The sequence below is a fragment of the Miscanthus floridulus genome, chromosome 15, assembly GCF_019320115.1.
Source record: "Miscanthus floridulus cultivar M001 chromosome 15, ASM1932011v1, whole genome shotgun sequence".
NCBI lineage: Eukaryota > Viridiplantae > Streptophyta > Magnoliopsida > Poales > Poaceae > Miscanthus > Miscanthus floridulus.
Window position 1 is genome coordinate 37643417 of NC_089594.1, and position 17685 is coordinate 37661101.

General features: G+C 44.4%; 1 protein-coding gene and 1 pseudogene across 1 annotated transcript; one reads left to right on the top strand and one right to left on the bottom strand.

Moving 5' to 3' along the window:
* Positions 1 to 627: 627 nt before the first annotated feature.
* Positions 628 to 5551, bottom strand: LOC136508120 (putative disease resistance protein RGA3). Its single transcript, XM_066502744.1, has 2 exons — positions 1194 to 5551; positions 628 to 1110 (listed from the first exon to the last, which is right to left on the bottom strand). Exon 1 carries the CDS (start codon positions 5070 to 5072, stop codon positions 1233 to 1235), a length of 3840 nt encoding a protein of 1279 aa, XP_066358841.1. The 5' UTR covers positions 5073 to 5551; the 3' UTR covers positions 628 to 1110; positions 1194 to 1232.
* A 377-nt stretch (positions 5552 to 5928) lies between these two features.
* On the top strand, positions 5929 to 10529 carry LOC136507372 (ankyrin repeat-containing protein At2g01680-like; annotated as a pseudogene).
* Positions 10530 to 17685: the final 7156 nt, after the last annotated feature.

A 17685-nucleotide genomic window follows, 5' to 3' on the forward strand; every position in this document is an offset into this window, starting at 1 on the left:
ACTTTTTTTCTAAAAATAATTGCCGGAGCGATGCTACCGTCCGAACGGAGGGACCCTAGTAGCCCCCGAGTCGGGGGGAGCTAGCTGCCGCGGTGCCGCCTGCCGGCGCCACCCAGCTGGCCGCTGATGCGCCACACGCCACTGGAGGCCGGGCCGCCCATCCCGCGGCGCCAAGCTGCCTATCCGGGCTCCGGCCATCCCGGCATCCGCCCATGCCGCGCAGGCAACATGGCACCGCGCCACCGCCGGCCGCCCCTGCCCTCCAGCTCCAGGCCCCTCGCCCCAGCGCCCAGCCCCTGGCAGCCTGGCCGTCGTCCGTCGACTGGCTGTCGGCCTGCCCCCTGGTTAGTTTAGTCTGAAATGAATTTGTTTTAGGTTTCAATATTTCAATTGGATTCATGTGTTTATTTTCATCTCATCGTGTATTCATGTGTATCGTGGCTAGCGTCTCACCCAGATCGTCTTCGTCGCTCTCGCTCGTTTGAAGCAGAGCAGCAGGAACAACGGCTATGCTCCACCACATCATATAACACTGGCAGCGGCTACTCCTCTGCTTGAATAAGTTAGGCACATGAAAACTCAGAGCACAAATGACATGGGCAAACACCAACGACGACGACAGAACCACGGAAGCAAAAAAATCCGAATGTATTATAAACACACCACACGGCGTTGGCAATAGCTGTTTTGCAAAATTTATTAGAAACTTTGCACAGCCACGTGAGAGTATAGCTGTTCTTATTACAAACAATCGACCAATACGCCTCAAGGCGATAACCACAGTTTTATCTTTCATCGTTGGAGGTTTATTGTACCATCAGAGAAATACGTGCTGGCAATTGTTAATGACCAAGGAAGGAATAACAGGACGTGAAACGCATGATATAAGAGGAACTAACAAACCGGCAGTCTGAGAATCGATGGGACTCACGGAGGCCTTCCAATTCACGATGGCCGGGGCGCTGGCAATGCAAGCGGCGTCGCAGGCTCGCAGCAATGGTGGGTTGCCTTTTGACTTGAACTGGGTCAACGGAGAGTCTGAGCCATTCCCCTACCCTTACAACCTGCTGTAGAGACGACGGCTCCCGCGACGGGGTGACCTCAAGGCAGCTGGTTGGAGCATGAATGAAGTATGTTAAATACTGGAAGAGAAACTTAATTAGTCCTCACGAATGAATCAGTGGAATCTTTACCTTTTCGTTACTTTCAAGTGGCAAGTCTAAGAAGAAAGTTCAATATAGAGAAATGTCCTTCCAGCGGATGTGAGAAATCTTTGGCCAGCTTTCTCCATCAGGCTCTCGGCAGTTCTCCTTCAAGGCATCACAATCCAGTATAGTTATGCGCTGGAGGGAGGACGGCAGATCTGGTAAAGATGTTATGTTGGGGCAATCAAGGATATCAAGACTCTCCAGACTGGAGAGAAATTTTAGATTTCTTGGCAGGGACTCCGTTTCGCACATCCAAAATGTCAGGCTCTTCACAGATGAGAGATTTGCAGGCTCTTCAAACGGAAGTGAGGGCTCCTTGCAATATCGAAGAGAAAGATACGGTGGGACTGTAAACCCTTCAGCCATGAGCATGTGGTTGAGCAATACGAAGCTACTAACGGTGAGCGATTCCTGGACACGAAACTGTGAGATGCACTTGGCATTGAGGTTTGGAACATCTATCAACCTTAGGCGCTTGAGTTGCAGGGAAGACAAGCCTTCAAGAAAGAACAGGTCAGGGAGACCATCTAGATCCAATAATTCAAGGGAGGTCAGGTGGCCAATCGATAAGGATGGGGAGCTTCTGCAACGATAAATGGAAAGAGATTTCAGGTGTGGCAAGTCATTAATGAATGAATCGGCTGCAAGAATGCAGCCAGATATGCGGAGCTCCTTAGCATGGTTAAACGACATAAATTCTGCTCCACGTGCCAGCTCTAAACAAGGGCAATCCCAACAGTAAAGACTGGAAAGAGATGGAGCAGCATGTAAGCCCCCCAGTGATCTGAGACACCAACAACCTCTTACGTCCAACGAGTCAAGCTTTGCCAATTGCTGAAACACCTCTTCTGACGGAAATGCAGTTAATGCCATATTATATTCCAATGTTAATCTTGTCAGTGAAGTGAGGCCACCAAGGCAAATAGCTAAACCTTCATCTGTAATACTGCATGATGAAAGAGAAAGATCACGGAGTCCTGATGGTAGAACCAGTGGCAGCTCCATGGTCCTTCCATAAATGACTCCTGTCCTCTGCTCATGGCAAAAAAGCCATGCCTCGATCATATTTTCTTTCACCGATACTTTATCTCCTTCCTCCAGACCACTTTCAATAATTTCAAGATGTTGTGATATATCATCATCCATCATCAGTGTCATCAACTGCTTGAGAGATGAATAGTCTTTCGACAGTACTCTCCTAACACCTGATCCTGAATCCACCTCCCACATCGATGAAAGTTTAGACGCCAGGTCATCTGCCTTCATTATATTTTCCCTCAAGTCATGTTGCTCGACCTGATTTTTTGTGACAAACGTAAGAAGTGGGCAGCCGCGGATTGACAAATCTGTAAGGCTTGCTGGAAGACATGATAATGTCTTCAAATTTGGAACGTCCGATAGGTACAGAATAGAGCAATGCTGAAGGAGCTCTGTATCTGGTGGTAGGCCTTCTAGCAAGCTGCAGTCAACGAGCGCAAACCGTTCCAAATTCTCAAAATAGGATCGCTCAACTAACCACCTAGGATATGTGGCAGATTTGTAACCTTCGATTGTGAGATCAATCAGTTGGGGTGGCGGTCTCAGACCTTCCAGAATATCCAAATGCAAAATATCCTCTGCATCTGTGCCATTCTTGCAACTCCAGGCAAGCGTCAACCCTTTAAGGCGATATTTCTCATATAGCTTCGACTCTAAGGCTTCATCCTTTCCAATGACATTCTCAAGATTTCTTACTGTTAAACAGCCACCAAGCTCATTCAAGTCCTTCAGCTCTCGCAACTCATATCCTTGCTTCTTCTGCACAGAGAAGAGATGTAGCTGTTGTAACGAAGTAAGCTTGCCAATGTTGGGAATTTGATCCATGCACCCTTCCAGATGCCGTAACTTACTTAAATTGCAAACTTTGTCAGGCAACCTCTTCACCCCATGGTTTACCTGAAGTGACTGTAAATGGTAAAGAACACATAATGATCTAGGAAATTCAGACACCGATGTTCTTGTGAGGTCCAAATACCGAAGGTGCTTCAGCTCACCAACAGATTCAGGTAACTTGCTGCTGTTGTAAAACGACAAATACAATACACGCAACTCCTTCAAGTTCCACAGTATCTGATCAAAAATATGACTTGCATTATCTATTAGTGGATCGATGCAGATAATAGTACGTAAATGACTCAGCTCGGAGACAATTTGCTTATGCTTTTGCAAACTCTCAACACCAACAGATAGGTGTCGAACAGTGCGTGGTATTTCTGTCACATTATCATCTTCTAATCTGAAGAAGTCCTCTGCAGAGAGTGACTTTGCCAAATCATGAAGGATATCGTGCATGGTATATTCTGAACTAGAACCCAATTGTTGGAAGAAAGATCCAGAGACCATATCGTTGAAGTAATCCCACCCAACATCTTCCACTGTCCTACTACTCAAATTGCACGAATCAACAAACCCTTCTGCAACCCAAAAGTGAACCAACTGATTAGGTTCATATCTATAACCTTTTGGAAATAAGCTGCAATACAAGAAGCACCTTTGCAGACGTGGATCTAACTTCTCGTAACTCCACAACAGAGATGTCCAGGGCACACTTAATTCGTTGAGCTTTAGTGCGGCTTTCCATTCAGCGATATCTTTTTTTCTGCTCAACCTGGAACCCAGAACTTTTGCTGCCAAAGGACAAGGTCCAAGCCTTTTAGCAATCTCCTCTGCAATATGTTCTAGCTTTGTGTGCAACAGTTGGTCTTCCATTTCTACTCCAGAGAAAGCGTGGTGTTTAAAGAGAGCCAAGAACTCTGTACCGTCCATATTTTCCAAACGAACAACTTGTTCACAGCAAACAGCGGCCGGAAGCATTTCGAGTCGAGAAGTCACCAAAATTCTGCTTCCCGACTGTTTAGAGACTAATGGAGCAAGGAGTTGCTCCCACTCCGTCTCACTATCAGATTTTCCAAACCAAACATCATCCAAGACAAGCAAGAATTTAGGTGACTCTTGTAGTATATCACGTAATTTGCACTGGAGAGTATCGAGATTATCAACTCGTGGGCACTCCCCTTTTTTTGCGGACTCAATAATCTCTCGTGTGTGACGATGGACATCAAGTTTGCGTGAGATGCAGACCCACATCCTAACATCAAAGCATTCTTCTATCCTCTTGTCATTGTAGACATACTGTGCTAAAGTGGACTTCCCCATTCCTCCCGTTCCAACAATGGCCAAACCTGAGTACCGAGCTGAACTTGCCTCGTCGGTTGTTGTCTTGCCGAGAAGAAAATCTACTATACGATCACGATCCCTGTCGCGACCGAAAACCTTAGAAGTGGGAAGTGATGTGGTTGTAGGAACAACGGTTGCTGGTGCAGCTGGTGGCCAGTCGACGATATTGCCATGTGGTAAGCCAAGAAGATCCCGAAGCTCCTTGGCTTCAAGCAAGATGTCCTTGAGCTCTTTCATCTTATTAATTAGCTTTCTGTTCTGAGGGAGCAAGTTGCATGCCCTACTCTTAGCAGCACGAAGTGGCTTCATGATGGTCGATGCAATGGAGGAGGCTTCATCCTCCCCTACCAAGCGATCCTTCCCACTCTTTGCCTTGCGCTTGAGAAGGTTGTACTCATGCTCATCCAGCAGGTCCTCAGCATCATAGAAGGCTTCTTTGAGCCGCCGGATCCATGCCTCCAGCTTGCCCCTGTGGGGGCTCTTCTCTGCCGCTTGAATCACCAGGTCAAACTGTGGCAGGACGATGGCTTCTAGTTTTTGGAGCTCACGCACCATGTCCACGCTGAGGTAAGCTTTAGCATCAGCAAGGAGCTTGTTGATGATTGGCGATGCTGCCCACCTTAAACCAGAGAGCGCCAAGTCCGCCATGGATGCAGTGGTTTTGTGCTTCCCCTACTTCTCCGAGCGAAGAGATCTTGGATGCAAATGTTTCCAGATGAAGACAAGATGACAGGGTGAATTGGTAATGGAAGGAACAAACAGATAGATGGATGGTCAATGCGAATCAGAAACAAAGCTAGTTTTTTTTTAAGTATGGATGAGGTGCTTCTGCAGAGGGGAAAGAACAGGACAAAGTGATCGATTTGGCACAAGATGTTTGGGTTTTGCAGGGACCTAAATTAGGCAGACGATGGAAAATAATCGAAGTCCAAAGACTGTTTTTCCCCCCTTTTTTGTGGGGATTTTAAAGTTTTTTTTTTCCTGGTAGGGAAGAAATGAATGAGCACAAGATGTCGGCTGCTTCTTCCTTTTCTTTTTGGGATTTTCCAGTTCTTTTTTGTGGTAGTGGAGAAATGAAGAGTAGATGATTTTTTTTTTTGTGTGTCTAGTGACCAAGAAAATCAGAACAAAATGGATGAAACATGAACAAGATAGATGAAAGGATTGACGATGGGAAGCAGGAACAGAACACTGATTTTTTTTTTTTTTTTTGTAATATGGATGAGGTGCTTCTGAAGAGGGGGAACAACTGGTGAACACAGCAAAGGAGTCGATGGAAAACCTGGAATCGAAAAGACGAGATAAAATTACTGAAACTGAAAGAAGTGAAGAACAGCGAACAAATCGATTTGTTTTCCTTTCATTTCTCATGTGTTAAAGGAACACGTAGGAAAGTAGCTAACAAGTTCATATAAGAAATCTTACACGAACTAAAAATTTCAACGGCGTAGGGAGCAGCGTCTCCGGAGCAAGCTTGGACGACGAGCGCGAGGTCTCCGGAGGGATGGTCTGGACTGCGGAAGAAGCACTGTAATGCAACAGAATCAGACGCAAGAGTCAAACAGATTTGTTTTCCTTTCATTTGTCGTGTGTTAAAGGAACACACAGGAAAAAAGCTAAGAAGTTCACACAAGAAATCTTACACGAACTAAAAATATCAACGGTGCAGGGAGCATCGTCTCCGGAGCAAGCTTGGACGACGAGCGCGTGAGGTCGCCGGAGGGGTGGACTGGACTCTGGAAGAAGCACTGTAATGCAAGAGAATGAGACGCAACACGCAAGGCTCAAACAGCCAGTGAGACGCAACACGCAAGGCTCAAACAGCCAGTCAGCATGCAGCAAAGGGAGGAGGCGCATTAGCAAAATATTCAGGCCACTTCTCTGAACATTATTCTATATTTTTCTCGTATTACTTGGACCAGTTGCAGTTTTATAAGTTGAGATGAGTTGGGGCTTACTGAAAACTAGCTATCGTATTACTTGGACCAGTTGCAGTTTTATAAGTTGAGATGAGTTGGGGCTTACTGAAAACTAGCTATCGTATTACTTGGACCAGTTGCAGTTTTATAAGTTGAGATGAGTTGGGGCTTACTGAAAACTAGCTATTGTTTATGGATCACTCACTGATTATTGCACAAGTCACTGCTGGAAATGGGATCTTTGCCGAGTGCAAACTGTTTTGTCGAGTGTTAAAAATCGGACACTCGGCAAAGACCTTCTTTGCCGAGTGCCGCACTCGATAAAGAATTGTACTCGGCAATCTTTGCCGAGTGCTGGGCACTCGACAAAAAAAGGCTCTTGGCAAAGGACTTCTTTGCCGAGTGTTAGACTTTTGGCAAAAGCGCGGCACTCGGCATAGGCTGCCCCACGTAACGGTGTTCGGCCACGTCCTTCTTTGCCGAGTGCATGCTGTTAGGCACTCGGCAAAGAATGTTTTTTTTTTAAAAAAATTCTTTGCCGAGTGTCCTAGATCTGGCACTCGGCAAAGATTTTTTTTTTTTTGAAAAATATTTTGCTAAATGCCCCTGACACGGTGCTCGGCAAAGATTTTTTTTTCGAAATGTCTTTGTCGAGTGTCCCTGTAAAGGCACTCGGCAAAGAGAATTTTTTTTTTAAAAAAATTCAAAACCCTCTTTGCCGAGTGCCTTATTCTTGGCACTCGGCAAAGACCCCCTTTGCCGAGTGCCATGCCTCGGCATTCGGTAAAGTTTTTTTTGCCTCTAAATTTTTTGTGCAGCCCTTTTAAAGTACCAGGAACTCCTAGTTAGAATTTGAGGATTTTTTTTGTGGTTTTTTGATATATTTAGTTACTTTATTTCGTTTACTTGAATTTTTTCAAAAAATATAAATTTGAACTGCACGTGATACGAATAATAAAATTTAATAATTCAAAAAATGATAGTCATGTTACTAAGTGTAGTGTGAGGCCGTATCCAGGAATGGACCCAAAATTTCGGACATCTTGTTCACGAAACATAACCGCAAACTTGTGTGCGAAGTGTTTTTAAATTCTATAAAAAGCAAACGAAGTCCGAAAATCATGAAACTTGTTGAGATACCGTGATATCGTATGCGGAGGCTATGATAAAAATTTCAGAAGATTTTGTGCACATTGTCATGTACGATGCTTGCAAACCAAAGAATTTCTGAAGAAGTTTCATGATTTCGTGAGGAGACCGACGAGGTGGTAAGCATCGTACGTGACAACTTGCGCGAAACCTTCTCAAATTTTTATCACAGCCTCCACATATGATATCATGACATATTGATAAGTTTCATGATTTCCAGACTTTATTTGATTTTTATAGAATTTAAAAACAACTCGACCGCAAGTTCGTGGTCATGTTTTGTGAACAAGATGTTCGAAATTGATGGTCTGTTCCTGGATACGGCCTCACATTATACTAAATAACATGAATATCATTTTTTCATTCATTTTTTTCATTATTCGAATGACTAGCAGTTATAATTTGAATTATCCAAAAAAATTCAATTAAATGAAATAAATTAAAGAAATATAGAAAAGTCCGAGAAATGTGCCACATTGGAACATGGAGTACCAAGTATTGTACGAGGACTGCAGAAAAAGTTTGAATGTCAAAAGTGAAAAAATATGGTTTACCGAGTGTAAAAAAATGACACTCGGTAAATGAGCCTCTTTACCGAGTGTCAGAAGAAGACATTCGACAAAGGAACCTCTTTTTTCCAAGTGTTAGGAGAAGACACTCGACAAAGAAGTTCTGCAAATTTTTTTAAAAAAAACCTCTTTACCCAGTGCCAGGCCCGATGACACTCGATAAAGAATTAAAAAATTATTTGCTGAGTGCCAGATCATAGACCCTCGGCAAAATATTTTTTTTTAAAAAAAAGCCTTTTCGAGGAGTGCAGATCGTGGGCATTCGGCAAAGGGGATTTAAGCCCGCCGGCTGGGTCAGCCCACACACACCGCACACACGCACGCGCCGACGCCGAGGCGGTCCGATCCGCCGACGCGGCCGCGGTCCGCGCGCTCCTGGCCGACGCCGAGGCGTCGGGCACCTCCCTGGCCGCGCTCGCCGCCGCGCAGACGGACGCCGGGGAGACCGCGCTGTACGTCGCCGCGGAGGCCGGCAGCGAGGAGGTCGTGCGAGTGTGCGCCTCCTCCTCCCGCTCTACGACTTCGAGGCCGCCACCGTCCGCTCACGCCTCGACCTCGACGCCTTCCATGTCGCCGCCAAGCAGGGCCACACCGGTGAGCTCCCCTTCTGTTGGTGTTGTGGGAGCGGATTGAAGAAGGCCAGGGTGTAGTCGAACAGTTGGGAGTATATATATACTATAGGTCATCAGCGGGGATTCATTTGCCTTCTATGGGCGGGAGTGCGGGACTGGTAGGACTCTTTGCTGTCTTCAGGTGAATAGGTGATACTTGATAGGCTTGACCCTTTGCACCATTCAGCTGGTCTTGGCTGGGATTTGACATCCGGAGCTTCGAAGTTCAAGCTGTTGGCAGTGATTGGGCGGGCTGTAGATGGAAATTTTCATGTTCTGCACTTCCATTGACAAAGGGGAAGTAGAAATTTTTGCGGGTGATCCCCAATCTACTGACGGTTCAACTGTTTATGGCTGTTTTAAGCTGATTCACTGTCAGCTACTACTTCAAATTCACTGCTGATGAGGCTGCTACCGTAACACTTTAGCAATAGCAAGAAATCCTATGCACTTCCCTCGTGGTAAATAGACTGATAGTATAGTAATACATGTTGTTGTCATGATAAAATGCTAACTATGCTGCATAGGCTAGTACTGATAATTTAATATGAAACTTAATACTATTCAAATCTTCATAGTATATGCATCCCGAGTTACACAAGTCAATGATGCATTGTATTTTCATGTATCATGAGCAGTATCATATGAAATGTAGCCAGTCTGTTCTTTTTCCCCTATCCTTGATCAAAGTAACTTATAGGTGATCTGAAAATTGGCAACAGGGGTTGTGAAAGAGTTCTTGGGGCGGTGGCCCAGGCTTTGCTCAGTTTGTGACTCTTCCAACACTAGTCCTCTCTACTCCGCTGCTGTCAAGGATCACTTGGATGTGGTAAATGCTATACTGGACACTGATGATAGCTGCATAAGGATTGTGCGGAAAAATGGGAAGACATCCCTACATACTGCTGCAAGAATTGGATACCATCGTATTGTCAAAGCACTCATTTAGAGGGATCCAGGAATCGTTCCGATCAAGGATAGGAAGGGACAAACTGCGCTTAACATGGCTGTGAAGGGCAAAAATACAGATGTAGTGGAAGAGTTACTGATGGCTGATGTTTCCATTCTCAATGTGCGTGACAAGAAAGGAAATACTGCCTTGCACATAGCTACACGGAAATGGAGGCCCCAGGTATGGTTCTTTCCAAGGGTCTTCTACAAGTAGTTTGCTATTTTAGTTTTAGCTGACTATGACCTGCATTGAGAGCTATAGCACTGCAATATCTGTAAGGCGTGGTTTTAGTGTGTAACCAATTTGTTATTTGTTGCCCTCACTTTTGGAAAGTTTGCCCCCCTTGAGCTGCTACTTCATCACCACACTGTTGTTTGCTCGTTGGCGTGTACAGTATAGAGTATACTGTCTAGTTGCAAGTTGCAACTCCAATTCTTATCGGTAGAGTTTGTGGCAGCATTAATGTAAAAACTTCAAAGGTTATATCTTGTGAATATTTAGAGCCTAAGACTGGTATGAGATGAGGTGCACACATTAATTTTAAATAAGCATCTGAAGATCAGGACTATTAACATGATGTGCATGCTGGGTGATAGGACTTCTGATCTGTTTATATCTTTGAGAGGATACCAGTACATGGAGATATGCAGAGGGTAACCCGAGATCAATCATATTATGCATCTGTTAAACACAACATACCAAATGTAAGCATAATATTTTTATTGAGTAATATATGAATTAAGAGCCTTTAGAATGCCATGCTCAGTTTTTAGGGGTGGAGCCAGAAACTCGATTTTGAGGATCCAACAATAGTATTTTTTTTTCAAGTTTTGTTCGAATTTTGCAGTACTTTTTTTTTCTTCAAAATTTCTCAATGTGAAAAACATGTCGTACATAAGCAATGGTGGTTTCTTAGTGGAGCAGAGCATCTATAGAAAGTGCAACCATATATCTAAGAATGCATAACCATCTTATACTGAGCACTATAAAGACATTAGTTGCTGCTGCTGTTAACTGTCTGCACTATTCTTACTAAGTCATTGCAAAGGCGCAGGAATGTATCTGGATGCTAATATTATGGTATCACTATAGTGGAAGTTTAGTGACTTCTCGACACACTATTCTAGCAGTCCAGCCCACTCCACATAGGCCTTAAAATATTATAAAAATGAACCTTGAGTATTAAAGGAAGACCCGAAATAGGCATCCACAAACTTGCAGAATGATGGGTTGCTTTTCTATTTAATGGAGTATTTAAGTTTTAACTCTTTATGGAAGCTAGACTAAATACTCCGTATAATCTAATGATGAGACAGAAATTAGCGTTCTAAAAATTCTTTGCCGAGTACCATGTTCAAACTTTGCCGAGCGCCGGTCAGAGGGCACTCGGCAAAGATTTTTTTTTAAAAAAAAATTCAAACTTTACCGAGTGTCGGCCAGAGGGCACTCGGCAAAGAATTTTTTTTTAAAAAAAAATTCAAACTTTGCCGAGCACCGGACGGAGGGCACTTGGCAAAGAATTTTTAGAAAAAAAAATAAAACATCTTTGCCGAGGGCCGGATAGAGGGCACTCGGCAAAGAAATTTTTTTAAAAAAAATAAAAAATCTTTGCCGAGTGCCTGCAGGGTTGGCACTTGGCAAAGCTACCGTCAACGGGGCCGGCGCCGTGACGGTCGCTTTTCTTTGCCGAGTGCCCCCGGGGCTCTCGGCAAATCCTGTGCCGAGTGCCCGATAAAAGACACTCGGCAAAGAGGGCTTTGCCGATCAATTTTTTTGCCGTGTGTTCTTTGTCGAGTGCCGCACTCGGTAAATGTTTTATCGAGTGCAATTTGGCTGCAAAGAATCTGAATCCAGTAGTGAGTGGTCTTTAGCTCCATTGCTGGCCGGTGGCCTTTCATGCTTTCAAAGTACCACTCCCTCATGTCTGAATGCTTTGATCAAAAATAGAATGACACCCGTGGTCTTCATTCTATATTATATGAAGTTGTGTCAGCTTTCCCTGTGGGGGCTCTTCTCGGCCGCTTTAATCACGAGGCCGAACTGTGGCAGGACGGTGGCTTCTAGCTAGTTTTTTTGAGCTCACAAACCATGTTCGTTAGCCAGGAGCTTGTTGCCGATTGGCGATGCCGCCTACCTCAAGCCACTGAGTGCCAAGTCTGCCATGGAATTGCATTATTGCAGTGGTGCGCTTACCTTTCTTCTGTGGGTGAGGAGATCTTGGATGCAAGTGCTATAGGATGAAATGAAGAGAACAAGGGATATTTAACTATTTCCCATCCTTAGAGCATCACCAAGAGTTCCTAAAATTCACTCCCAATCTTAATTTTTTTTGGTAAGATTGAAAAAAAAAACTAGTCTCCAACAACTTCCAATCTTTCCGCACTTGGGAAAATCTACCCATCCGCGTGGAAATATACACGCGCGTATCGATCCGCAAATCTAGAGGTGGAGACGTGGAAAAGAATGAAGAGTATGATAAGGTTCCCAATACAAATGTACAAGAGAGAAAGAAATTAGAAAAATGGTTAGGGTGATTTGGAAATAGTCTTGGATTTCTAATACAAAATTGTCTTCTATATTTTAGGAGTAAAATTTTAAAAACTATTGGAGGAATCTAACAAATATGCTCCCAACTTTTTCTGGCAACTTGGAAAACTCATTAATTTACCAATTGATTTTTTTTGGAATCATTGGAGATGCTCTTATAGATAACTTTCATTTGGCAGTTTTATGGTGCACCTTAAGCATTTGCTATCGGAGATATAAAAAATACTACATTATTGTTGTTTTCGCTGACATGGCACGACACATCAGACAGTCACCACGAGAGCGCTATGGGAAATGACCCTTTTGCCCCCCGTATTACCTTTTCTTTCTAGCCATAGCCAAACCCTACTCTCCTCTTGATGGTGTGTGGCCTGCCACCTCTCCCTCTTAGGCTCTGACGATAGTTCATCATAGCATGTGCCCTTGCTAGCCTCCTTCGCGCCCGCCTGTTGCGTCGTGTTTGCTACCTATATCATTAATGTGGGTGACGAGCAACTAGGGCCACCATCATCATCGTCACCACTTTGCCCGTCGTACCGCCTACTCCACGACCGCACCTACACGGAGGTGGTCCTTGCTGTGCACATCCTCAGACTCATGCAACCCGAGGACTACGGCCTCCTTCTCAATGGTGGCAGGGAAAAAGACTATTTAGTCTCTAACTATTAGCGGTCGTCTATTTCACCCCATCATCTATAATGACAAGTGGATTAAATTATGTGTAACTTTATGTATTATAATGGCCGACGTGGGTAGTTTTTTATGAAATATAATAGAACCCATGACATTAGAGATGATTATTAGAGTTTACCAAATTAAAGGAAATATGTTTTTGGTTATTATGTGAATTTCTATGATTTTTGGTTTCTGATGTGTCCAGTGAGAATTAACATGGAGGCTTCATTGAAACCTCTAATTAGTAATATTTAGGAATTATTTTTTATTATCTTTCATAATAGTAGGTGGGTAATTAGATACAAAGTTAGGAGGCCATTTTAAATTATCATACATAATGATAGATGCGGTTAATTTAGATGAGCCTTATGGGGTTAATTTGAATTATCTTTCGTAATGATAGTGTGTAATTTATATATACAAATTGAGGGGATTATTTTGTATTATCTTTCATAATAGCATTTGTGGGTGATTTAGACACAAAATTAGAGGATTTCATTATGTATTTTTTGTAATGGCTGAGGTGGATATTTCTTATAAAACAGAATAGATCCCATGATTATTATTAGAGATGATGATTACATTCGACCAAATTAAAGACAAGATCTTTTTTATTATTGTGAGAATTATTTAAGATTTATTATTTTTCTAGCATGCTTGACAAGAATTAACGTGAAGGCTTTGTTAGCGCCTCTAATTAGTCATTACATTACACACCTATTGGCTGCTTGACACAGGCCTGGGTCGCTAGCTAGAATCCAGAAGGTTTCGCTAATAAAGGTAAGTACCACAAATCAATCTTACTATTGTGAATTAGAGGACTCAACGGAGCCTTCATGTTGATTCTCACTAGACGCGCTAGAAAAAAAAAAGATAAAAACTAGAAATTTTCACATTAATCAGAAATATCTCACCATTAAACGAAAGACTAGCTATCCGTAACCGTTAGATCTATTTTGTTTTCTAATAATAATTACCACCGTTGTTATATCTACCCTACTAATGCACCGTTGTTTTTATCGCTAAGTTTACCCCATAGAATCTTTCCCCCACTGAGATAACCCCCTATCCACTCACCCAAAAAAACTGCACCTAGAAAAATAACACCTCTCCTTTCAAAAAAAAAGAGAAAAATAACACGTCCAAATTACTTATGAGTCTCACTCAAATCTACTGGACAGGATGGTATGTGTCCTACTGTCATCCTCCTCATCTCTCCCATCTCTCGCGCCCAGCAGCCACGGTTCCATCCCTCAGCGTCTCTTTTTTTTTCCCGTCTATTCTTCGCTCGAGTGCGGGGCGGACGCGGCGGACATCCTTCCCCTGCCTTCGGCCACGCGCGCCACGCGCGATATCCCCGCGGCAGGACGCGGACCGGCGCGGCGACCAAGCGGCCGCGGAGAGAAGACGGCTTGTTGCACAGCGAGGTCAGGCAGGCGGTGGTGGTGCTTCTGTGCAGGGGCACGGGGCCAGGCGGGGTCGGGACGGGGACGCGGGGCTGCGGCCTGGGAGGCCGCCGGCGGCGGCGCGCTGTGCCGGGCCTGTGACGAGGCCGGGCCGGTCCTGCTCGGCCGGGCGATGCACGTGCTGTGCCCGCACAGGCCGGTGGGGGCCGGGTGGGGCGGCGCACGGCGGTGCGAGGCGCGGGTCCGGGGGCTGGTGGCCGGAGACCACCCGGAATAGAAGGACGAAGACGCCGGCCATGGGAAATCTCAACGGAGAAGAAAGTGGACGAACGGGGGAATCGATGAACCAGCGATGGATTTGGGAAACGAAAAGCCCAGCCCGAACACGCGCGACGACGGCGGATGATGGCGGTGCGGAAGCGGAACAGGGTGTGCGCGGCGTAGAAGAGGTCCAGCAGCGAGCAGATCATGGAGAGCGTGAGCACCAGCGAGTACTTAACTCGCCGCGTGCCCGTCAGGTACAGGAACAGCGAACAGCGACAGCAGGCAGGCGGACAGGAAGATCTTGTTCCACAGGTGGATCAGGTGCCCGCGCGGGTCGACGAAGAGATGGCTGCCGGCGTGCATCAGGGAAGCCGCCGCGGAAACCCAGCCGGCATTTCCTGGGATCGTGAGCTTTGCCGTGCTTTCTGCTGTGGTTCTGCAGAGGGCTTGTTCTGAAGCTCTGAACCTCGATCTCATTCTGAAATCTGAAATTTCTCAGAGAAGCATGGCTTTCGTCATAAACATTGATCCTGCTAAATCCTTTGTTCAGTAACGTGGCTATTCAGTTATTATATGATGAAAGTGGCCGTTTAAAGCGTAGTGGAAGTTATCCTGAGTTGCAACATGTAAGCACTTATTGGAGTGATAAACTAGACAGAAACTTAAAGGACGAAGATACGCCGCGACCGGTCACGCGCTCGCAGCCACGGAGCTTCGGCGAACCCTAGCGCTCCCGCGGCGGCCGCCTTCTTCCCCTCCCCCTCCTGCGGCGGCGAGCTCTAGCCATGGCGCTCCCGCCCCGACCTAACCCGGCTGCCTCTGCCGCGGCCCGGCCCCTAACTGCCTGGCCGCCTTCCCCGGCGCCTGGCCAGCCTGCCTCCCCAAACCTTCCTTCTAAGGCCGCTGGAGTTGGGGAAGAAAGAGGGCACGGCCGGCGAGCTCGTCGTCTCCGACACTGGCGACCTCCTCGCCAGAACCCTAGCCCCCTCCTTCCTCTCCAGCGCAGGCGCGGGCTCCTTCCTCTTCCTCTCCGTCGTCGGGCGCGGGAGCGGACGCGTGGGTCGCGCGGTTGCGCTAGCGCGCGGCCGTCGCGTAATAAACTTCGCGAAACTTAAACCTCAGAAGAATCTGATCGCGTGGGAAGGCACTGACCTGAGATTTCGTGAAGCACCGGATGCCATGGTGATCTCTCACAGCTTCTGGTCACAAACATTAAGGCATTCGTCGCTACAACTTATAAGAAAAAAAGGGTGCTACGATCGATGTGGAAACTGGCGTGCCAATAGATCTTCAGTTATGGGACAGAAAGTGACCACGACATTGTGCACAGCCATAATAACTAAAAAGGCCATCTGCAACTAACTGAAACGGGGATCTTGTGATTACACTTAAAGGCACCAAAGCAAATTGTAATGAGGAGTTTCATATGGATCGGACAAGCAAACAACAGGCACACGGTGCTCTTCAGGTATGTTTAAGTTCTGATCCCCTCTGTTTGGGCACATAAAGTACGTCTCAGGGTCCTTGCTCCACTCATATTCAGTGATCGATTCCTAATGACTCCAAAATTTTCAGTTGGGGCAAAACTTAATTTTCTTTAATGGAGCTGGACTGCTAGAGGGAATAGAGGATATATAATCATATTGCTACGGCAACTTTTAATCATATTCCTACGGCAACTTTGAGAACTTAATTTTCTTTAATGGAGCTGGACTGCTGGAGGAATAGAGGATATATAATCATATTGCTATGGCAACTTTGACATGAAAAGTTAACTTCAGAGCAGAATAAGAGAGCGTGTCTTCCCATGTTTCGCTTTTCCACGGGACACTGAATCATGTGACATGATAAAAATATTTGGTTATATATACAATATATAAGACATGTTAATGAATCTGTTTTTCGTTTTATTTTTTTACAAATTTTATCTTGTTTTGCATTTTATGGTAGCGTTAGTACAGGTAATATACTAGTAGATAAATAAATAGCCTAAAATCTAATTGCCTGGAAAAGCAAACTCCGGCCGCACGGCCAGTTGGTTATAAAATATGAGCACAATTGTAGGGACTACGATTCACGAGGTTAGTTAATGTATTAATTAATAAAATCATAACAACGTGTCCATGATGTTCACCACTGGTTAAGGCCAGTCTCAGTGGAAGTTTCATATGAGTTTTATTTGTATTAAATAGGTTGCCACATAGATATTTTTTATGACATGGCAGTATATTTAAGAAGAGAAAGAAGAAATAGATGAAACTCTCTTGGCATGATTACCAACTCTATATACCTATGAAGCTATAGAATTAAACTTTGCATTAAAAGTGGATATTTCATCCAAGTTTCATTTCATTCTATATGACATGGCAGTCTTGAAACAACACCTTGAAACTGTCCACCGAGACTGACCTAATAATCTTTTAATATAAAATCCAATAGAAGCTTAATCTATTAATATCACACCATTTATAATAAATCAACCCCAACAATTAAGATTTGCAAAAGAAAAACATATGTGCTGAACTATCCGTAAAAGTGGTTTGATGGTGTAGAAGTCTAGAAAACCGAGACAATGCAATTTTCCTCAACCACGGGAAACAAGGAAAATCATCCATCCATCTATACTTATCTTACTATTACTAATTACTATTACTAACTAGAGGCTCCAACGGAGCCTCCATGTTACTCCAAACATTTTTCATCAGACGCTCCAAACATGTTACTCCATATTTATCTTTTAGACAATACAATTCTCATCACGCACCAGAAAAAAGATAAATCTTGTAAATTCTCACTATCTCAGAAACATGAGGCCATCTCAAACAATGGTAGCCGTTAGATCTGTTCCATTTTCTAAAGAAATACTGATCCACATTTGTCATTATGAAAAACGATGTAAAATAACCCCAAAATCTATATATAAATTACGCATCACTGCCATTAAAAAAATAACCACCTCAATTTGCATAAAACCTATTCCATTATTAAAGCTAGATATGTGCATCTAAACTACACATCGAAACATATCCTCCCTGTGGTACCTTCAATTGGCTCTCTCGTGTGCATGTTGCCACCGCCGCGTCGTCCTGCGACCATGGAGTTATATCTCCGACTCTCCTACAACTAAAAAAAATAAAGTGTGGATATTTTTTGGTGCGATATTTGTTTT

Excerpts from the sequence above, each read along its gene's own strand:
- LOC136508120 (XM_066502744.1), bottom strand. The coding sequence starts at position 5,072 with ATGGCGGACTTGGCGCTCTCTGGTTTAAGGTGGGCAGCATCGCCAATC.